The sequence below is a fragment of the Lates calcarifer genome, linkage group LG7_2 (assembly GCF_001640805.2).
Source record: "Lates calcarifer isolate ASB-BC8 linkage group LG7_2, TLL_Latcal_v3, whole genome shotgun sequence".
Taxonomy (NCBI): Eukaryota; Metazoa; Chordata; class Actinopteri; family Centropomidae; genus Lates; species Lates calcarifer.
The window spans coordinates 7,865,440-7,889,996 of NC_066854.1; the positions used below are offsets into that span (position 1 = coordinate 7,865,440).

Here is a 24,557-nt window from a genome sequence, read left to right on the forward strand (position 1 = left end):
AGGAGATGGTATTTGATGCTAATTAGATTTGAAAATAGCCAACCTTAATTAGGTTATTCTTCAAATAAATTGCTGAACTTCCTGTGTAGGCAAAGTAGCTTTTTAATTTTAACTGTGAGGTTCCTTTCTAATATTGTGCATGATGGGTTTCAAGTGGCAGATAAAACCCTTTGTTCTGACAACATCTTGCAGTTCTCCAAGTCAAAAAGAAATTAACTCAATGGTTAAGATAGATTATTTTCCACATGTCACAGGAAAATGGTGCATCTTACCTTGTACCACACAATCTCAGGCTCCACTCCCGGCTGTATATAATCCTCAATGCCTGGGCAGGTAATGTCTTTACTTTTGCTCAGCTCGGCCTTCTCAAAAAACCTCATTTTGGAGTTGTAGCAGAGGTCTGTGTCGTTCTCCGCCACCGTGAGAGACATGGACACCTTCATGCAGTAGGTTGAATTCCTGGGAAAAACACAAAGTTAACGAATCAGTCTGAGAAATAAATGAGTCTTTATCACGTTGAAGTCTTGCCAGATGCGGCAAACAAAAGCTGCCAGCAGTCCATCTCTGGCTTCAAAGAAACTTGCTATCAAAATCTCCACAGCACTCATTCCTCAGATTCCATGTGAATCATTAAATGCAGCAGCCGAGATAGAGAGAAACCTTTCTGCGGAAAGCAATTAATCATTTTCAGAATTTATGTCACATTTCTTTTGGGCGAAAAACCTTCCTAGAATCCTGAATGTGGAATCATCATCTTTAATATAATCCTTAATCTGGACAATTACAGATCCTTACAATGTTTTCTCATCCATTCAAGTGTGGATACCACTAATGCATGATGAGCCTACCTTTCCATTTGTATTTAAATACACATACTCACACACACATGCACACACACACAGTCACACACATACATACAGTATGTGTAGTGTACATGTGTGTGTGAGAGGCAGGGACACGGCTGGTAATATGGAGCGACAGCCCTGAATGTCAACAGCGCTTGAAGATTGATTGAGCCTTTTGTTTTCACGTGTTAAGCAGATACAGTGCGAGCTAGCAGAAAATTACTTACTACAATTGATGTACTGTAACTGCTCAGGTCATATACATAAAGAAGAGAATTTATAACGCAAGGGAAAAGAGGCGTAAAATGCAAGATTGCTTGTAATGTTTGGAGACTACATGCATGCCTGGGCCCACAGATACTGGTGAGTATTCATCCATGGTGGAATAAACATTTCATCTTCTCTCTGTCTGGTGTTGTAGTAAACTTTCAGTGATTTGTGTTGCCTGCTTGCTTTTAAGTTTTAAACCAAGCCAAGATCCTGATCAGATCCAGTCCTGCCCCGCAGAGTGATGCTCCACAGCCACACGAGAGCGAGATACAGCTGTTGAGCCTTTGCAGTGTTCCCTGTTTGGGTCATTAATGGGACAACGATTTGGAGATTGGATCAGCTGCTTGAATAATTCTTAACAGAACATGAGGATCAATGAAGACATTGATTCACTGTGAATGTTGTGCTATTTGAAGGAGGGGAACTGAAGCAAAGGTCCTTGATGATCAATGAATTCAATGAGAGCACCTTTTCTTTGCCCAAACTGGCTAATAAGACTGTCACGATTGACAAGTACCATGGCCTGACTGCAGCAAATCCCTCCTGGTTAAAAGACCAAACAAATTGGCAGTGTTTAGGAAAATCTCATTGCTAATTTTCCAACTAAAGCTGGTTACACAAATTGAGCTGAACCAACAAACAATTACAAACATGTTAAATCCTTACATAATTGCGCAGCATTAGCTGCTTCGTGGATTAGTACAACACACACTGGTCTTCGCTACAGTGTCGGCAAACAATCCCTCGCCCTTCGAACTGGCCGGTGAAGCGCGCTCCGCTTACAGTAAGTGTGCCATTTTCATGAAGCTCGGATGCAAATGTGACATGATGTGGAGATTATCCCAGACAACTTCTACCAGATGGACACCTGTGCAAATGAGATCCCACGGGTGCGCTCTCTTCCCTGTTAAATATTCTGGGCAGCGCTGATAAACTCGCCCGCTAGAAGAGAGAGAGAGAGAGAGGAGGAGAGAATTGTGTCATCTGCTCCACATGAGTGATCGATGGTGTGGGCCAACACTCTGTCCTACAATGTCTTTCCAACATTTCACATCCATCATGATAGCTTTTGAGCCTGAAGAGCCGGGTGATCTCTTGACTACTCGCTCAGCAGGTATAATATTCATGAAACCCATCCAAACAAGTAAGCAGGAAAAGTATCCGACTGCTGCACACTCCAGAGACTTCACTGCACACCGCGCACCGAGCATCCGACGCTCGCGGAACTCCGCGTACTGCAGATGCAGTGATAACAACCTAGGTGATACCATGGCATTAATGGGCGAGAATGTCTGTCAAATGTGTCAAACTGAAGGGGATATGCAATGTCGTGGCAATGATAGATAGCATCCTGCATACATCAACCCAGAGAAGTGTCAGGCTGACAGCTAGTGTATACGGCTGGAGGGCAGGCAGAGGACTTGAGCTGCAATACGCAGCAAATGCAGTGAAATTATGTGCAATGGTCAGTTTAGAGTTAAGCAGCCTGCTGAGAGGACGATGATTGGCACACTGTGAAACAATACCAGTCTCTCCTTACTGCAAATACTAATGGGATTTTGCATTCACGGGTTAATTTATAGATTCTTGTATACGGCTGTTTCTACTTCCAGAGTTAGATCACTCCTAACCAAATAAAAAGTAAACCATTTACCCAACCATCTAATATACATTCTTTATTTTATTGACTGTCAATGAATCTACACCACCACAGGATGAAACTAGAGGGAAGCTGCCCTTCAACACAGGAACTGTTCGCTCTGATATTAAATAATAGGCATCAGAATTGATTTGAAATTCTCCTGAGATTCCAGGGCACCTGTGGGGAAATTAATGAACTAACTTAATGAATCTCTTAATTAAAATAACTCCTCTCTAATAGAAATTGGGTGATGAAATAATTGCCGATTACTCATTAGAGCTGACTTTCAACTAACAATCACGTTCTCGGAGAATTGTCTCAGTGTAATGCAGCTGTCACGAGGTGAGAGGTCCAAAGATTACAGGTTGCCTCTGTGTAATGTCACTACAGGGCAGTGAAATAAACCCAGCACCGTAGAGATTCAATACAGCATGTTGATCTATGCTGTACAGTCCCATTAAGAACTTGACTCAGGATGTCATTAGCATTTAAATAGAGATGACTGAGGTTTACCTTGCTGCAGATGTCAAGCAAAACAGCGTATTCTAAACACAGAAATGCTCAAAAATAAAGTTATTTGGCATGAGCTCAAAATGTCTTTGATTCTCGCTGTCTGCAACAACTTATTTATTTAATTTAACATCTTGAAATGCAATGCTTAAAAGGGACACACAAAAGCTTGAGAACTACTGAAAAGTGAAACCTATGTGTCAGCCTATTTTGAGACTATTGTCATTGTTCTTATGGCAGCTTCCCAGCTGTGTCATCAGCATTCAGAAAAAAAGGTTAAACTGTTTCTCCATCCAACCAGGCACGACCTCCATCACTGCAGCAACTTTAATAAACAACACAAATATTCCTACTGTAATCAGGGCATCAGGCTCAGTAGAGATACTGCTAACATCTGCCAAGTCATTACCATGTTCCTTATTAGCACTCTATGTGTATATATTTGTGTGTCTGCTGCATGAAGGAGCCCTAACTGGTACCAGGCTTTTCAAGTCACAAAAATAAGTATTAATTCTTTTTGTAGTGTTTTGTAGAGATTGAATGGAACACAACAGCTTCAATGCTTCTTGGCACAGATTGTCCAACTGCTGTTGGGTTGAGGTGTGGTGATTGTGAAGTCATAGCACACAATTAATTTATTTTCATCAAACCTATGACCCCTCATTTCCCCTGTGGGAGCATTTGTTTTGTTTCTCTTATTATTTACTGTGGTTTGTTCTTTAATTTATTCAAGTTTTAGATAATCCTTATGGTTTGTTGGTGGAGGAAGCTGAAACTGTTGGAGCTGTCTCAAAAATCCATAAATTGTTTTCCTCCATTTGCATCACTTTAATGTAGCAAAAGCTAAAGGGAACCACATCAACATGGACAAATGTGCATGAGTGACATCTCTCGTAATAGCCAACTTGCTGCCGCTTGTGTTAGCATTCACCTGAGACCGGATCGGAACTCTGACCAAACCTGCATCAGGATGCGGAGGCCGGATGTAAAAGCAGCCAAGATCTTTCCTGAGAGAGCGCATGTCAGGCAGTTAATGCAGCCTGGCATGATTAGATGTGCCAGGCCGCTTAAGAGACAAATGCAGCGATGGCTTTAGACAGGCAGGAAAATGTCCGGTCAACGTCAAATAGTGGCTGAGACAAAGACAGGTCCAACTCTGAACTAGCACAGGAGTGAGACAAGTCTGAGAGGTCAGAGAAGTACTGAGCTAGAGTAGAGATTAGACTCTGACGTACATTACATAGACGTTACATAGACGTAAACCTATAGCATGTGCAGCAGCTTCCATACAGTGCATCACCGTCCATTACATCAGCCCTCGGTAGTCTTGTACTACCTTCACTCTCTGAACCAAGCCAAGATTATCCCAGACCAAGATAGGGCTGGCCCAGTTATCTTACATCAGTATTTTATGGCCCCTGTATTATTTATGGCCAGAGCGAAGGTCATAGTGAGCAGTGGGAAGACTGGGTCTCCTACCTGTAGAACCCGCTCATAACTCACCTGTCAACTCTAGCACCAAGCCCAGGATGATTAAGCACCCCGGCTCCCTAAATCTGACTGTGGGCCAACTTGCTCCTACTTAGCCCCTGTCTAAGAGTGTGGCACTTGTCTGCCATGCTGGAACAACCGACTCCTGCCTCAATTATAATCCATCCACCTTCTCTCTCTCTCTCTTTTTTTCTCTCTCCCTCCCTCTGGTCATGGTTTGTCTTTGTCCCCTGCCTCCACCCGCTTAGCCACCCTTTTCTCTGTTGTCTTGTAGTACACGATTTTCTCAGGGAGGAACACACACCTCTGTGGATAATCTAGTTTTGCCACGCTGTGAAAAACACACGCCTGCACCTGTCTACACACTTGTATCCACACGTACGAGCATGCACGTGCACACAACAATTAAAGATAAGTAAGCAGTATTTCTGCATATGTGATCCTTAGAAGACCAGGAACAAAGAAAGAATAGCTTCCGTAGAAGTTTAATAAAACTTTATTTACATTATAGGGTTGACTGCAAAGCAGTGAAATGTCATACTTTCATCTCGATGCCTAATTTAGATTCCTGAGCAATAAAGGTGTGATTACTTGAGAAGTCTGACTTGAAGCTGAAGGGAAATACATTATTACAGCTGTGATTTAATGACTTATTAACTCTTGAAAATGGATGTCTCTCAGTATTTGGTATTTTAACTGAAATAATGAAAAACCCATTTGTTCCATTTGTGAAACCACACCTCCTACCCAAGATCCCACATGTTGAGTCTGTTATGCTTGGGCCATTTCACTTGAGTCACACAGAAAATGTGCAAGAGCATATATCATTAGCATCCTTCCATTTGGATTAAAACAACTCGACTTAAAAACTTTTTTATCAGAACATTTTTGGGGTCTTTACGGATTCTGAAAATACCTGTTGTTAAAGAACCATGTGTGTTTTTCAGAGATCTGCAGATTTATTTTTGAAAACAACAGATGCTTAGCTTTGTGATGCAAATGTAATGGCAAATCACGAGTGACACCAAAAAAAAAAAGTCTTTAAAAGCGCACAAATACACTGAAGCTCTATTATTGGTATTTTATTTGATATTTCATTTGGAATCTCATCCCAAGAACCTACTTCAACCAAAAAACTTACTTTCCAAGAAGTCTGAGAATTCCTCCAAGCCTTCCCTTGAGTTGTGCATCTCAAACTGACAGTAGCACTTCTCGTGTGCAAGCGCATTACTCAGTCATTTCCTAGTCGATGCCTTCAGGGAACTCATTTTCCATTCCATGACACCCTCAACTCATCTTTATGCTAGCAACCTGATTTCATAACAAGCATAAACAATTTGTCTCCATTGTATTCTCCTCTAACTCTGCCATGACCTTATTCATTGGTCCCCAGGCCCTCTGGGTGTAATGTATGAGCAGCATACTGCTATGCATATCAAATATAAACCATCTCATACCAGTGATGTTGTTGCCAGAATGGGCTGTTGCACTGAGGGTATGGGCCATATCAGTGAAAAATGTAAAGCAGTTGCAGTTGTCTGTGGTGTTGGTTTTGGGAGAACTAAGCAGTTTCTCTGGGAGATGTAAGTGAGAATTGTTCCCTGAAACTGGAAACAAAGTGAGTCACAGGATCAGACAGCTTTCCAGGAACTCTTGTATGATCTCTTACTGTACTGTCACAAGCAGAGTTGGGCAATTACCCATCACTTATTGCTTGAAAAAATATTAAAGTACTCAACAGAAGAGTAATTTGTTACACAACACATTACATTACTCTTTTGGATGTAGTTCCTGATAATCACTAAGCTAAGCTAAGACATGGTGTCATCACAGATACCAGGTGATTCCTGAATGTAGGTTTACTAGTGGTTAACTCACCAGCTAAGAAGACTCAACATACATATGGGACAACTCTGGAGTTTCTACTCCAGGACTGCTGTATTAGACTACATTAGTTTTAGCTTGGCGTACCTAATAAACTGCTGACTGAGTGCACATGACCTCGCAAATTAATACATTTGCATTTGCTCCTTCAGAAAAGCTAGTTTGATAGTGACAACACCTTTTAAATGCTTTACAATGTACAGTATCAGTAACATTCAAATTAGCTCTTTTGGTTTTTATGAAATTCTAATGAAGTTCCTGTCTCAAGTCCCAGCCTATTATACTCTCACCCTTAGGATTCGGGCGAGCTGTGAGTTCTCCCCTATATCGCAGTTTGACTGACAGCTGCGGTATTGCAGATGTCTCGCTTGGAGCTCCGCCGTTCACAATCCAGAGGGGAAGGAGTGGAGGAATGGAGAGGGGAGGATAAGTTGGCGGTGGTGCCAAAGTGATTGTGCTTGGGGAATGGTATTTCTGACATTTGTCTGGCAGATAAAAACCACCATCAGATATGAGGAAGAGAAGGTCAGTGTCCCTGCTATCAGATAGCAATGGTTTGGCATCTTGTTTGATGACTTCCTGCGCTCAGTGTGGGCCACGAGAGCCAAGAGGCTGGATATATGGGCAGGCAATGCTGAGGGTGTAAAATCTAAATTAAATAAAACTGAAGCGAAACGAGAATATTGCACGTGTGTTTAAGACTGAGAGAGATTGATCTGAAAAATAAAGAAATAAAAACTGGTCATACATGACCTTCTGCTGGATCGTTCTGGGTAGTCATGCAGACTGTGACAACTGATTTGTGTCAAGAGGTCTCTCAGAGTATAATCTCCACAGCCAACCCTCTCTCCCGGTGCTCCCTGTAGCCAGGAGCCATTTGAGCTCGGCTTAATCAAATGGAATCGAGTGTGGGACAAATGTCCAATCAGAAGGAGCATGAAGGGCATGCAGAGAAATTGGCTGAGACTGTAATGCATGCACATGGTGGATTAAACTTATATTCCAATTTCTACAAAGAGAACCCAATATACATCAAAATGAGCGTCTATAGAGCTGGTTAGAAATCAGAAATGCTACAAACTACAACCAATTTCCATTCAGCATGCCTAAGTGTTCTGATTTTTATTTGGCCCATGAAAATATCAAACCCCACTTTTACATAGTTATTAAAAACCCAAATGAGATATCTGGAATATAATAGTATATGTTAGGGTACTCAGGCATGTGGTTTTCGGTGACCAAGGACCATTTATAAAATCATGCATTTTCCAGGTTATACATTGTATTTGTGAATATGATTTAAGCAGAACAGGGCCTATTATTCAGAATAATATATGTATCTAAACAATGCTGGTAACACAATCTTACAGCGTGTGTGGTTGTGTGCTACCAACTGTAAAATATTTACCTCCTGCAAATTCACTTAGCGAAAATAAAAGAAATTCTGAATCTTAATGAGGTTACTATAGAAATAGTTGAGAAATACTCATCTTAATCTTGTCCTTAACTAAGTCAATGTTGGGTCTTCCTCACACTGACAGGACGAGCCAATAAGAGCACCTGATTTTCCATAATGTTGTTAAATACCACTCAATATTATAGAACTAAATTGCTCCTCCACAGCATGCTAACTATCTGCAGATATAGGTTAATTTAAATGCTAAAGTGAAGCCCTGCATGAGCACAGGCTTCACAGGTGGTCATGGGTGAAACATTATGATACTGTATGACCGTCTCTATACGAGTAATGAATTTGGTGTTGTTTGTTTCTCAGCATCCTATGGAGAAATGAAACAAACACAGATTGTGGAGCTGTTTTGCAGCTACAGATGTAACATCCAAGGATACAGACTGATTTAAAATATAGCAACAATTTGGGGGATTATCAGCGGCAGGAGGGTGAAATTGCAACCGAATGCTATGAAATGCTCTGAATAGATAGCGCATTTACTAAATGTATGGTATGTTTTACCATCCACACATATCATGTTCTTATTGTAACCTTTATTTATCATACCTGCCAGGAGTATGGCAGCTCATTGGTTGATGGCACGGGTATACTATAATGCACACATGGTAAAATATTCATCTGCACTCTGTTTTAAAGCTTCTGATGCTTTGCTGCAATATTTGTAATACCATTATTGTTTTTTTTTTTTGCTATAATAGAGTTTGAAAAGGGGTCAGCAAAAAAGAAAACAAAGCAGGAAACAAATATTAAATTAAAAGTTGGAAACAAATGAAGAGTATTTTGAATATGTTTTTCCAATCTGTGCACTAGATGAAAGTCTATTACTATCCAGCTCCTGGCCCCCAAAATGGTTTCATGTGCACACTCGTCTTTGACACTGCCATTGTAACATCAGACATCCATGGTGCATATCTGGCCAAGTTCACGCTGCCACATCACAGCCGAATAAAGCATAGTGTGAAAGGTGGACTGAGCCCAAACAGCAGCCCATACATCATCAGACAATGGCTGCTGGAAAACAGCCTCCCACTAAACCACATAGAGCCGACTAAAAGGCTGTCCAAACACTGTGTCGACAAAGCAGTCTCTCTATACAGGTGTAAAGAATACTGAATATAGGGGAACATCATCAATAACCCCTGGCTGGTGGATGGAGCAGCTTGGCAAATCCATATCACACAATTAACTAAAACCCCACCTGGGCACTGTGAATAACTGCTGCCAGTGTTTTGGCACCAACTCTCTCATAACCTCTTAAAGTAGTAATGGGGAAGATGTTCTTTTCTCCCATCAGTCATTGCTGTGGTGTATCTGTGCTGCTCTTCTTTCCTGGATAATCTGTTGACAAAGTTTATGTAGCCTCCGTTTAGCCACTGTGGCTATCACAACTCATGCTAGGGTTTCAAAGCAGACATAAAACACATCACTCGTAAGGTTTTAAACATGCCCACAGTAGAGCTACAGATAGCTATGTATGTCTGACAATTTACCTTAGAATATCTTAACATATAATGGATGGATTGCCATGAAATGTTGCACAGATATACATGGATCCCAAAGAAAAACATCCTAAAACTTTGGTGATTTCTAACATTTGATCTAGCACCAACTGTAGATCAAAAATTCTAATTGTCCAATATTTTGGTCTATGACCAAACACCACCATAATTAACAGCATTTCCATGCAGCCTCGCAACCACAAGATAAATTCCTAGATTCCAGATATTGTGGGCAGGGTGTCTCTGCTGTTTGTCACCATCACTGGTTGAATAAGTATTTTTTCATTTCATTGTGACTTCAAAACCTCATCCATATGTGCCTCAGCTCTGCACAGCACTTAAAAATAACTCCATTAATAAACATCCATCAGGACGTCATTGTTATAGCCCTCCTCACCAAAGCTATTCCACAGAGCCACAGCTAACTGATTGTCTCCTGCCAGGTAGCTTATAACACAAACACCATCCTTATATTATACATCATCCATAACCCCTGGCAGCACAAACCGTCCCTGCTGCTCCTTAGTCTAGCGTCTCTCATTGGCTTTGACAGCTGGGCTGGATCAATTGGACAGGCCCTGACTGGGGCTGAATGACAGAGTGTTCCAGACGGCCCATTCTGACTGTCACTTCCCTGAGAGATCACCAGCCACTCCTGCCCACGAATACTAATACAGTCAACATGGCTGTGGTCTGGGACCGGGCGGGAAGTGGTTTTTAATGCGTGTGTGCTCTCTGTGCAAGTGCTCAGTGCGTATGTGCATACACAGGTGCCAGGTGAGGTGCACTCACAGCAGTGATTCAGGCTTAAATAAGCAAAGGGACACACACACACGCAGATGCACGCTCACTCCTTTGTTATCCTCCCCTCCCACTGTCCTTTGCTGGTGACAGCGCAGGCCTTGCAGGACATGCAGGAAACCCATTAATAAGCCTGGGACAGCAGCAGCATGCCAACACCGGTGAACGGGGTTAAAGGTGACACATTAGCTACCTGCCAGGAAGTGGGATCCTCCCTGCTCTGCTACATCTGGCCTTAATCTGACACTGTAATCCCTGCACTTTCCACAGCGATCAATACAGTGTAGATGTGTGTGTTTATTTTGGCATTTATATGTCCAACTGTTGAGTGTGTGTGTGTGTGTGTAATACATTCCTCTGTCTGCTTGTTTCTGCTAGTTTGCGTGTGAAAAAGACTGTCTCTTTGTGTGTTGATTTAAAGCCACTTAAAAAAAACACAGTGGCATTTTAAGACCACTGAATAATTATACTGCAGTTGCCTGGACCTTCTTGCTGCTGTCATATCACAGGCAACTTTGTTCATTAAGAAGGAAAATGGCAGAAAGACTTCCAAATACTTTCACAGACTTCTTCAAACTGTCACACATAGCGGGGAAATAATGAAAAGAAATAAGGCGCTTACAGAGAGCCTCAGTCAACTGCTAAATGTCTGTCTAGCTTCTCTATAGTGAACTCAAATTATCCCACAATGCAACAAAATAAGAAGGTGAACAAATCTCGCGTGTGATGGTATCAAAGCAGAAACAGCAAAGCGATAGAGAAAACATGCTGCATTATGATGAGAGGGTGGATGGAGAGATTAGGCAGCGTGGACTTTACACTCAGCGGAGAGCTGGCGGTGATTGAACTTCATAAAACCGAGGTGAACGTCAGGTGAGCCGCAGCTCTGCACTGAAACCTCGATGAACTGGATTATAAAATAATACCCTCTTACTCCCAGCATACCAAGTTATTGAACTTTCTGCCATTTTCTTCCAGATTTTAAATTATTATTCTCTGCCACACACACACACACACACACACACACACGATGCTGATGGTCTGGATTTAAGTCATCTTAAGTGAGCCCTCCTCTTGTAGATTCAAATCCAAGTCACGCACTATGAGACCACCGGTGAACCAATTTCAGACATCTACGCTGTGTTTTTTCCTCTTCCTGTCATGATGTTAGCCATACCAGCTTTTACCCATCTGTCAGTGTGGTATAAAATAGCAGGAATTAGCAACTTTATAATGCTAATAGGCTTAGAGAGAGACACTGGCAGCAACGCTGGGGAGGTAGCGGTACCCGTATGGCCTGTGTGTATGTGTGCGTGTGTGTTTATTTGTCAGTTTTCTGTCACTCTACAGTAAGTGACACACTCTGCCACTGCAGATGTTTTCGCTCTGCATACGACAGTGCTCCTCGGGGGTATAACATCAGAAACAGCTGAGCGCTGACCTCGATTTGACACGCGGCTGCTCCTATACTGTATGTGTCGTAAGCGTTGCGTCGTCATGTGTCCGTAATGCATGTAGATCTGTGTAAGTGTGCAGAATGCGAAACAGTAAAAGAGATGGGCATACATGCTCAGAATGTTGAGCATGTGTGTGTGTGTGTTGATGTTGGCCTGCTTTCACATACAGATTGGAGGCACATTAAGTCCCTGTCAGTAGCAGCTAGTCTCAGGGGGGCAGAGAACTGACATGTTGCGTTTGTGTATGTGTGTGCGTGCTAGCATATGATGATGCCCTCTGACACCCTTAAATGCAGCTGAGCAAATACAGAGATGCTCTATGTGTGTGTGTGTGTTACGAGAGGCAGGAAGGCCATAGGTGTAAAGTCATGAGGGCAGAGTGTAAGACATAAAATGATGGCAAAAAGAACATGTTTGTATGCATCAGTTTGTGTGAGCGTGCACCCTTGAGAATGGAAGAAATAAATGATGCAATAAATTAGGAACTGCATTAAAAACCGCAAAATTATCCATCCTACAAGTAATAAGTCACTTTTAGTCTAATTTCTTTAACAAATCACAAATTGTGCCATTCTTTATTTCACACATCCTGAAACAAGGAACAAACAGGAAGATGACTCAAACAGCATCGGGAACATGCCTCTTGATTAAGAAAACACTTGAAACTAGATGATTTGAATTGGTAATAATTGTGTTTACTTTCCCAGCTGCTTTTCAGATGCGAAACTTTGCTAACTGCAAAACTTATTAAGATGTTTGTGTTTTTTTTTTTCACAGCGCAGATGGGTCTCTGTCATCATCTGTATTATGCCACATGGTGTCCAAGCTGCTCGCAATGCGTATTTCTATTATACTTCACGGGGCTTTCTTTCACAGGGGCAATACATGTTGATGAACGTGTCTGTTAATGTCCTCTGTCTGTGACATCTGGTTTGTTTTTTTTACCCAGTAGACCAACACAGGACCTTGAACCTCAATCCTCACGATGCCTGGGTGATATGATTGAATTATGAATGCTTTTACAATATATGCACTCACTAAGCACTCTATTAGGAACACCATAGTAATACTAGGCAGGGCCTCCCTTTGATTCAAGTTCTTGGCTGAAGTGAGTGGGGCCCGCCATGTTCCTCTGAAGTGGATGTTTTTGTTTTTTTTTTTAATTTGGCAGCCTTCTGGGTGAACTCTAGAGACTGTTGTGCATGAAAAGCAAAGGATATCAGCAGTTTCAGAAACAGTTGAACCAGCCCGGCTGACATCAACAATCGTGCCACTGTCAAAGTCACTCAGATCACATTTTTCCCTATTCTGTTGTTTGATGTGAACAATAACTGAAGGTCCTGACCTGTAGCTGCATGGCTCTGATATGGCAAATGTATGCCAGGTCACACATGTTTAATGCAATGGACTGTGTTTTACTGTTACCTATGCATCACAGTGGACAAACTTCCATGCAAAACAGAAACATGATACCTTACATAATTCCCTTTTTGATTAGAATTTGCTCGGAATCATTAATTTCAACAACAGAATTTTGCACAGCGTTAATAAGACGCTGAACTATCGTTACGTGGCGGCAAACTGGCAGAAGTGGCCAATAATTCTGCAGCAGTGTGTGTTCACTGGCTGCGGCAATGCTGATGTGGGTGTCTTATGAATATTCTGCCCACACTGCTCATCTTTGACTAATGCAATAACACCTGTGACAGACAGCTGGCAGGAATCTCTTCTCTGGTATCTAGAGAGCCTGTGGACAGGACACTCGGACTGACAGTCTCTGTATTCCTGATGAGAACATAAAAAACTCACGGTTGAAATTATGTAAATATATGATACACATAACAACCTCTATATATATTGTATAATGAATTCAAACTAAGATAAACGAGGATAAAGTCACAAACTATAAAGACAATACTTATAACAGAAACATAAACATGACATATGATATGGCACATACACAATAACATAAGCCTAGCTTTAATCCTCACTATACCAACTGATTCTCAAATAAGAAATGGTAAATGATGACAAATACTATCCCATAAGCCAGTGTATAGATTATTTCTGATGTGGACAAGGACAAGAACTGCTTCAGCATTCTTCGATACATGGTTTCTACCAATACTCGCACTGAGACAATATCATCACGGGGGCCCATAGTAACAAGGATTGAATTGTTATAATGTGCTCAAGTATGAAATGTATCCAGTGAGAGATGATTTATTGTATCGTGCTGTGATTCATTTGTTCCACCGCCGAGCACTTTAATTCCCTAGGTCCCTTTATGTTTCGAACGGGTGAGGATCCTCAAGTAAAAACACTGCCAAAAGCCTAATCCAAATGTGATGTGTTAACATATGCAAGTGCTGATCATCTATAGGACCCACGCCGCTGAGACAAAAGAGAAGAGCAATCTTCTGATTTGGCTGTGGTGACTGGGAATTGAAATGAGTCACGTCGACATGACAGCTCAACGCGCTGCTATGCGGTTGTAAAATTGAATCCGCTGCTGCGATTTTTAACACGTTATCAACGCTCAAGCGAAAAATTAAGAGAATCTGACAAAAGCAAATGCGGTTGCGAGCGTCATACTGCAGCCGTTTAAGGGTAATAGCTCAGTCTTTAAAAGCAGTAGCTCAAGTGTTATTACTGCTAAAGTACTTCTGAGTGGCTCTCTTTAATCTCTGACATTGAATAACATGAAGGCAGCGCATCAGGTGATGAATGTAGTCCAGTGTTCTCAGACATTTTGTACCATATATACGCGCAGTTTCAGCTGATATACAGTATAAGGAAGCAATCAAAAGTCTCCATTGCTCTGTCAGTCTTATTATTAAGGCTCCACTCAACAGATGTCATAGTATATGCTAATACAGGACTCTAAATCATTCTAATTTGATAGTCCCACGTGGTCGATTCTGATGCACTGCTATGCACGTCAGAACGATGCATTAAACACACACACACACACCCCTAATCCTTCCAAGCCTTTTAAGCAGGCCCTTACCCCTGTTAAAAGCCACCGTATGTCGCTGTATAGAGCTGACTAATGAGCCAGTCAAGAGAAAACGCCCTTTACCTACAAGGTTAATAAGTTATTACTATATAATCAAGCATGTGCAACTCCGCACACTATCCAGCCTATTTCCTCAGCTCAACTGCTGCAAACTGACAGTAACCTTGTGACAAATGAATGTTTTTCCCTTTATTCTTTGTATTTTGGGCGCTCAGTTCGTACAGATGGTGGACAATCCAATGTGATGTTGGATGTTCATGTTTTCAGGGGAGACTTTTCACTATTTTCTAATTAATTGATAATTGGTGACACAAAGATAGTGATCTTTAAAAATAATTTAATCACTCCTCTCTTTGCAATCACATCACAGGCTTTCGGGAATATTAACATCATAACGTGGTCTTGCTGTGCTAGAGCTAATCAGAGTATCATGTGTCTGTTTCCTGTAACGCTGTGGAGATCTGAACGCCCACAGCTGCAACGGATGCTTTGATTAACACTGGAAATTGGTGGACCTGATTACAGCATCAATGCTGGGCAATTGTTAGTAAAGGTCAGTGTTGTAAATATTCCATTTGGGTGGCAAATATTAAGAGTTGAATGTGAAGCATTAAAAAGCGAGTAAGGACATCCTTGTCAGGACTCTACAATATCAAAACATAGTTAAAACTTACAGGAGGCAACTATAGGTAACAATAGTCCAGAGAAATGCCTGTGGAGAGAATTCCTGTGCGATAGCAAAGTGCTCTGTATTCAGAGCTACTGTTATTTCTCTCCATGATGGGCAAATAAGTGTTGCCACTTAATTTGCTTCTGAATGGTGGAGACTGGCGACAAAGCAACTCTACTCGTCCAAATCAAATCTCATGGCTCTACTTTCTGCGTGATTACACAATAACTCTGAGCTGACTGATTGTCTACCTCCAGAAAATGCTGCCAACGTCACTGAATAGAGAATTGTTGGATTGGTGCTGGCTGTTTCTATTCAAGGCGGCCGCCACAGCAAAGGGGAGAGTGCTAATGGTGCTGAATAGTAATGGCCAAAACCTCTTAGGACTGAGCTTGTGAAACACAAGGAAACCTGGGTTGAATGCAACTGCTCAAGAGCATATTATTCACCTTTTTTTCGTCCAGTGTAACAAATGTCCTAAATCGTTTGCATTTAGGTTGAAATACAAATGTTTCTGTGGATTTTTCTGAATTCTAACAAGATTAAACTCCTATCTCTCAGAAATATGGGTTTCAAAGTTCCCCTTGTCCCATGAAAAAAGAAATTGTTGTGGGCCCTGAGACAGCGGCTTTGCCTTTTCTTTCCAACTGGCCACAGACAACCTCCACTTTAATGAAAACTTCAGCCAATATGAGCTCGGAAGCCAGAGATTTCACCACATTATAGAACTCATAAATCAAACAATTGTCTGCCCCCACCATCGGGCAAGTGGAAAAGGAAGATAGGACAAGTCCCTTACTTTTCTCTTTTTATCTTAGCAGCCGTTTCCCTTTCCTCAATCTTGCTGTACTGAATTACTGTCCATTCTCTTTCATATCACTCCTCGCTCTTTCACATTTTCAGAAAGAAGGACTTGTGAGGGCCGAAGAGATATGGATTTACCAATTGCACCTAATGGCTTACTGTGCCCCAGAGGAGAATAAAGAAATAATTTAGCATATAAAGCGAAGGAAAGGGGACTCATACTGTTAGATGATGCTCTGTGGACCAAGGACCAGTACTCTTTTGGCCAGAGATGAGAGACTTCATTAGGAATCAACAGGGGAGGACTTTAACACAGCTTTACTTGTGCCCACAGGGTTCCAGAAAATGTTTTTTACCCCCACTATTTTACTGACACACTGCTGGCAAAACAAGTCCAAAATGGTGGAAGAGTTTCTCATGACTGCTTGCTCCAGTTTAGGGCAAAAACAACAAAAATAGCAATTTATATTTGATAGCAAAGAAAAAAGCAGTGTGCAGTGTGTGTCCAGGTAATACTGGCTTGGAACTTACCTTAATACACAGGAATAGTAGCCCACATCGTCCAACTCTGCTGGTCGAAACCATATGGCATCCTCCTCCTTGCTCATCCTTGTGCCGTCAAAGCTGATGGGTTCCTCAAAGTCCCCGTGCCCTGCACTTTTGTACCACATAAGGCTGAGTCCCGCGCTCTGCGCATGGGTGTAGTTGGCCCGGATATATCCATAGAATAAAGCACACTTAATCCGTACAGGTTCCCCCAGAAGCACCTTGTATTTCAGGTAGTCCACTGACCAATCTGTGCAGCCTTCCACTGAAAGAAAAGAGAGAACAGAGAGAAGGAGAACTGAGCAGAGCTTACTTGAGAAGGGTTGGAATATTTTTTTGAACCAATTTGTATCATCACCAAGCCCAGCAGAGATCTGCTGTCATGAAAAGGGTATGTGGCAACCAGGGCAACACCACTTTGGGTGCTGGCATCAGTCAGTCTGTACATGTGCTTTGCCAGCAGTCCTTGTATCAAAACCAATCGAGATGCTCTTTTCTTCCATGCAGCACTGATCTCGAAAACGTCTCCTTTTTGTGCTTCACAAGAAGACACAAACCAAATGAGGTTATTAGCACATACAGCTCTAACATGTAAGTGAGCATAAATGAATCCACAGCAAATTTACAAAGGCCAGAGAACAAGCAGGTATCCTTGTAATGTGTTAATATGTGTTTCATTACCTCAATATCCTTTTGAATGTTAAGCTGAACTCTTAACATATTAATTCTTGCATCCAATCCTTGTTCCCTGTCTGCCCCGGCCTGCTCCTACAAACATTCCAGTATTTATATTTGACTCATGTGTCACCATCTCATGCATGAATTGATTCTACTGGCAATAAACTATGTATAAGCCACCGTCAATATCCGTTTGAATGACAGTGATGGCACTCATCTACAGGACCTGAGAAAATTAGAAGCTGCTTTACGTCCGCATTCATTTCCTAAAGCTATCAGACTATCCTCAGGCCTCAAATGCTGTTTTCAGTCATATAAATGGAAAAGGTGGCTTGGCTTATATTGCACTGCTGCACATGTCAAGGCTAAGCAATAGGGGTCTTCCTCTTAAGACGTCTAATAAAGCCCACCGACTGTCAGACAAAAAAAAAAAGTGACAAAGATTTAATAATAACTGCATTACACATGCACAGCAGGTAAAGGGATGGTTTAGATTCGCAGACTTATTTCCCATCTTGGTGTGTATATAAGATTCACGTGAAACACCAAATATTAAATTGACACTTAATCCTTTCAAAGTTCTCGCACACTGGTGGAAACTCACACAGGCGATACCAACTCCTGAGTTACTGATTGAGATTTTCACACATAGTGAGTTGTACAAAAAGACAGAGATATTCTAAGTAACCATCTGTGTATTGAGCACATCTGTGAAAGAAACAAGTCTCAGGTGAGCTGTGGCCTGTATCACCAAGGAAGATTACTGGGTTAGCCAGCTAGCTTTCAGTTAGACTTCTGGTATCATAAAACTGGCTCATGAAAAATGAAGTCATTTCTACAGGATGGGAAAAGGTTTACAATAAAACAAGAGAATTTACACAGTAGTTGACCTTACCAACAGCCTTAAAGGTGATTATAGCTGCACATTAACTGCATTCAGGCTAACATTAGTCTAAGTACGTGCTCAGAATTATGGTAAATTCAACATCTACACCTCCATGACAACCAGGCAAACTCCATCTGCTAATGAGGCCCATTTGACATGGTAAACAGCTACTAAGCCGACCTTGTGGTGAGACTGTTTTATTAGCCAAGTTTAACTTGCTTTGTGATACAGGCCACCAGCATATCAACAGCTCTATTTTTTACATATACAGCCTATTCCTACATTCACTCTCTTTTCAGAGACTATTCAATCCTTTAGATATCTATATTAATACTGAATATTCTACATATTGTTGCTGCATATCTTACAGATGAGATAAAAGCTACTGAGGCTTTTGCAATTTTCTACATATAGTAGATAACTTTTATCAAATCCTTCTGTGCTCTTTTGAGACACAAACAAACCACTTCTCTTATATTTGAGAAACAAACTGGATTCATGCAGAATCAAAAACAAGCCCTCTGCCTGCTTCACCTTCCCTCTCCCATTTTTTCCCCTTCCTGTTACCGACATCCTCCACTTCCCTCGCTTCACCTCGCTGCATCGCTTTTCCTTTAAAAACAGCTGGCGAGCACAGCTGCTGCAGACTCAACAGGCTTCGCTAATTGAGCCTCTATAAATGTTTTATTTACCAAAAAAGCAACTCGGCCGCCAATCAGCAAGGTGTGGTGCGTGCGGTAGTCGTTGGAGGTAACCGGGGGAGTGGTGTTGTGCCAATTGATTTAACAGTGCTGATTTATGTTACTGTATTGCATTGTGTGGTACTGTAAGAGTCATGCTGAGAGTGCAGGCAAGAACACTGGCGGGTGCTTTACATGCTAGAGAAAAGATGAAAAAAGAGAAACGCATACTAAGGGGTGCTCTAAATCACTTGAACAGTGAAAAATGACGACGACATAATGTCACACTGAGATATTTCCAAGGCAGCTGCAGTGGAGTTTAATAGCAAAAGATCCATCAGTTACCAAAAACTTGCAGTAACGGATTTTGGCGTCAATCCATCAGAGTAAAAGAGCAAAGTTCAACAGTCAAAAATTGTGGGGAGGAATCCATCACTGAAGAGGCAGTGAGACCAATTTCTCCACTTAAAGGAGCCTCAATATACTATAATGCAATAATAGTAAAAAGATGTGGATTTTAAGTAAAGGCCATCCACTTTTTCCCAGGTGGAGAAGCTCACTGACTTCCCATTGTTAGACGTAGACTTAACTTTATTGATCCCTTTGGGATGACTCCCTCAGGGAAATAAAATTTCAAGCAGCTTATAAGGAAAGAGAAAAGATGTTGCTTCTAAAACAACTGCAACTAATAGTAAACATTAAGTTTAGGGCTACAACTAAAAGTTATTTTATTACTGACTCATATAGTTTGTTTTTCAATGAATCGATAAGCATTTAATGAATAAAATGTCAGAAAATAGTTAAAATGTCCATCACAATTCTTACTGTATTAAGTTCTTTTTGCAAATTTAATTGGAAATTTATTTGGGAAAAACTGCATACAACAACATATAAAAGGCTGCAGTTCATCATGAAACTGTTTCTGTAATTCACTCAAAACCACAGCTTTATATAAATACAGCTTTAAAATAGTGAATTGTTCCTTTAAATTCCTTTAAATTATTCCTGTAATTTCACTATCAGGCAGGTTTGACAGCTCATTTTACCCACGGCTCACAGCAGTGCCAGGTCTGCAGCACCTTTCCTAATCTGACTTGATCCTAAATCAGCAATAATAAGTTGCTATCTTCATTTGATGCAATGCTTTAACATGACCCTCTAAACCTCTTTATGATTTTCGCAATTACGTGGGTCTTCCCAGGGGCATGACAATGAAAAAAAAAATCCCTAAAATGTAGCCTACAAAGAGAACAGAAACTAAATTAAGCAAATATAAATGATAGGAGAAGGCAGTGTGTGCTCTGCAAACTACCCAACAGCACAATCCTTTCATTGTGATTAAGTCTAACTGTTGCTATGGCAACAAAGGGTCTACCCTCGCTTATCAAGAACTTGCTAATTAGTTTGTGGACGATAATAACTTGAAGGCTTAAGGTAAGACAACCACAGCTAAGATGGTTTCACTTCTAATCATGTGTCCTAATTGAGACTCTGAAGTGTTTTACTCTCACAACTAATAAAAACAGCAGGAAGGTTTAAAAGGTCATACAAGCAGACAGTAGCTGGAACACAGAGAAAGAATAGTTTGGCTAAAATATGTGCATTAAATAACAGCCTATCTGCCTGATATGGCTCTTAGGCTTAGATACACATAAAAAACTCACATACACAATAACCCTAAATTATATGGTAGGTGCAGTGAGTTGATCAATAGCACTCTGCTGCACACATGCAGTACACTGCTCACAAACTGTACAGTTTGTCACATTACTTGTAGTGACATTATTGAACAGTGAACAGTCAGTAAGTAAATGTACTGAATTACTGTACTTAAAGAACAACTTAACACAGTTCTAGCTGTACATATTCAACAAGGCTAGCAGTATACAGCAACGCTTTGAGCTAAAAGCTAATGCCAGCATGCTAATGTGCCTTCAATGACAATGCACACATGCTGATACTTAGCAGGTACAATGTTGACCATGTTCACTGTCTTAGTTTAGCACATTACCATGCTAACATTTTCTAATTAGTGCTACACATAAACTACAGCTGTGGCTGATGAGAATTTGAGAATGTTTTGCAGGTATTTGCTCATAAACCAAAGTGCTGGACAAAAACTGAAATAACTGACCTGATCCTCCGGGCACCATGAATGACAATCAATGTAATGTTTGTTCAGCATATTTGTCTGTAAGCTGCAGTCACATTGCAGATAATTATGTCACATACAAAGCATGTCATTTTAATAAATATCATGCATGGTATAGATTAAATCACACAAAATTAAATTATATATACAGTTTTACCACCATCTCCAACAGCTAACACACTAAAATACTACAAATTAAAGCATTATAATCCAATCAATACTTAAAGTTCAGATAAGGTATCTGAATTAGGACAAATATCAGGGCAATTTACTGTTCCAATATGCCCCACTTACTGACCACCAATCCGGTCTTTGCACCCCAAACATATTCCGCCGACCCAGACGAAAAGAAAAAGACAAATTTACTCAGAAGTGCTTTCAGTTTGGCTGCACAGACTGGATTTGGTACCAGAAAAAACACAGTAAATGCTTCACTGCCAAACATCAGACAGCCTGGCTTTGTCATTCCCTTTCCCATCAGCACTGCAAATAAACGTTCAGTCCACTCATTTTTTTTTTACAGCTGAGCATTTCCCTCTCACTGAAGAAAAATAATGTCTCACACAATGGGAAAGAGGACAGTAGATGGCTTCAAAAGAGTTTTTTGATGTTCCAGTACCAGGACTTTGCTAATACAGGACAGCAGATGATATCAGGCAAAGTGGTACAAGTGTGTCTACATAACTGGTTCAGTAAAACATAAAATTTCATGCACTGAAATGTAGGATATTACAATCTCTGGACTAAATAATTAAATTACATACATATTAGTATGCATCTGATAAAAAGACAAATGAAATAAAAAATGAAATGAATGGTTGATTACTACTAAAAACGTACGCAACACATAACAGTGAAATTAAAAGATGCTTTTCAAACCACCCTAAGGCATTCAATTACTGCAAAAGATTTTGAAAATATCCCCAGTTTAACGGAGAGAAATAAAAGCAACAAAAAATTCTAAATTAATTTCCCTTTAAGGGTGAACTCCAGCCCAGCTGTTTCAAAGGGCTTGCTGTATTTATCTCTAATACTGCCACAAGGAGATTGCCAGTGCCTGTATCTGTTATCTTCCACCTATCCTCAAACTGCCAGTTTCTTCAGACTTTTGACAGAGGGTTATCGTTCATTTCAGTAAGTGAGGTTGGGGATTCTGCATAATCTGTTGGCAAGAAACAAACATGGTACAAAGCCTAATTGAACTCGATTAACATTTCCCTGCTTACCAGATTTCCATTCTGCTGGATCACAATTGGTGAGGGAATTGGCCAATCTGCTGAGTGATAATAACAACTCTGGCTGCTCTTGAGCGACTGGGACCATCAAGCATAAGCAGTGTTTGCGGCTGCGCTACACATGACCCATAAATAAAAGGGGGTAATTCCTCGGGTTGTTGTCACAGAGTGTGTCCGAGGTCCCAACCATTCTGTTTGTCAGCTGGAAAAATGGTAACTTATAACCGTCAGCTGTCATGTTTTGCCAAATGATCGCAGAACAAATGTTTGCACGTCGCTGTGCATGGAAGTCGGGATTTAATAGAGCCCGCATTCACTGACACCACGTCAAAATGGGGTCGTCTAGCCATATCCCGATTTAACCACTCCATTAAACAAAGACAGGGCCATTTGTCAGGCCTGCCTTGGTTTTATGTTTGTCATGTTTGTCTCATTTGTACAACAGTGTAAAAGACACAGGGCATCATTTACAAAAGGTTCTTATCCACAGGTTTTATGCTTATAACCAAAACCAAGGATGTGATTTATATAAGGAAAAAAAATCTGATGCCAAAGGTAATTGGCAGCATAGATGCATTTTATCATGTTAAAATGTATTTCTAAATATTACCACCCAAGGTTTTAATGCAAATACAGACTTCAGTATACATTAAAGTCAATATTAGAACAAAGTAGACTTTTACAAAGAGGGTATTTTGAGTTTCATAGCTAATTATACTTTCAAAATATAAATATATATTATATTAAATGCATTTCCTCTTACTGAAACACAAGGTCTTGTTTTAATTTGACCCTCACTCTTAAAAGGATCACACTGGAAATCAGCCTCGAGGTGTTTTCCACTCATCTAAAGAACCTGTTTTTCTGTATTTAATATGCATGATAATGTGTATAGCGTTATAGAAACTAGTTTGTTTACTTTAGCGGAGCATAGTGGATATATAGGGCAGGGTAAAATTTATAAAAAAAATAAATCTTGTTCACATCTGACTACTCAAACCATGCAACACAGATGCGACCAAGATGCTAGTAAACTTGAATGAAAAAAAAACAACAACTATGATGCATTTCTGGTTTAAAGGGCACCACAATAAAGCCAAATAAATGTTATGTCACTGTGTTCCTGCTTCATTTTACTGTCACATGAGAGCGAGCATGTGCTGCTCCTGGAGAGGAGGTGATCAGCTCATAAATTGGGTTACAGGTCTGCTGAGGGGTAATCGTATGCAGATTGAGTCAGGTCACCACAGAGACTCCCACAAAGTGTCTGCTCTCTCATAAGCACTCAAGGAGATGGTTCACTACCATTTTTCTCCATAAAAGCCCCAGTGTAATTCAATCAGAAAGGCGTGCATACATTAGGCCTAGGCTGATTGGATAAACACACAAGCATTTGTGCGCACATCTACACATGCACACACACACAATCTATGAGGTGACGCGACATCAACCTTTACTTGCCCTCAAGAAGTGTAGTGTCTTAGCTGGCCTGGCTCCAGGGTCCCTAAAGGAAGTTATCAACTTCACAGCCACTTTTGCCAGGGGAGGGAGGAAGGGTGGGGGAAGAAGGATGTCTCAAAATCTTGACCTGCCATTTTCCACCTTGTGAAAACGCTGTCGCAGCAGAGTGGGTCTCAATTAAGAGGAAAATAGCTCTGATGTGTGGGAAAGGTAACCTCTCAGCTGCCGGCGTGCAGGGGGAGATTACCTACATGATTGAAGTACCTCCAGCAGGTTGAAAAAGAGAATGAGTCATCAGCCAATAAAGAAAACAGCCACAGACCCCTGCATGTGAGAATATGTCCACTAACACAATATACACATACACACACAAGTGCACCATAGGACCTCTGGAATAATAAGCAAGACTCAGGCCTTGTGCCTGAGCAGAAAAGAATCCATTTCCAAAATCGTAGGAGGGAAAATTAAAGGCCGTATACTGCTGGTGTTGGCATTGTAACAGTAAGGAAGCGCAAATGCTAAAATGACCACAGTTATGGGCCATATGGTGGCATAA

At 40.9% G+C, this 24,557-nt stretch overlaps 1 protein-coding gene across 3 annotated transcripts in view; it reads right to left on the reverse strand.

The window, feature by feature from the left end:
- The window catches only part of LOC108872990 (interleukin-1 receptor accessory protein-like 1), a 266,950-nt gene that overhangs the window by 124,487 nt on the left and 117,906 nt on the right, over positions 1-24,557 (reverse strand). For all 3 annotated transcript variants that reach the window (XM_018660973.2, XM_051066061.1, XM_018660974.2), the window contains 2 exons: positions 16,895-17,174; positions 273-459 (listed from right to left, as the gene is read on the reverse strand). In XM_018660973.2, the coding sequence (XP_018516489.1) occupies positions 273-459; positions 16,895-17,174 (467 nt within the window). The remainder of the gene's footprint in view (positions 1-272; positions 460-16,894; positions 17,175-24,557) is intronic.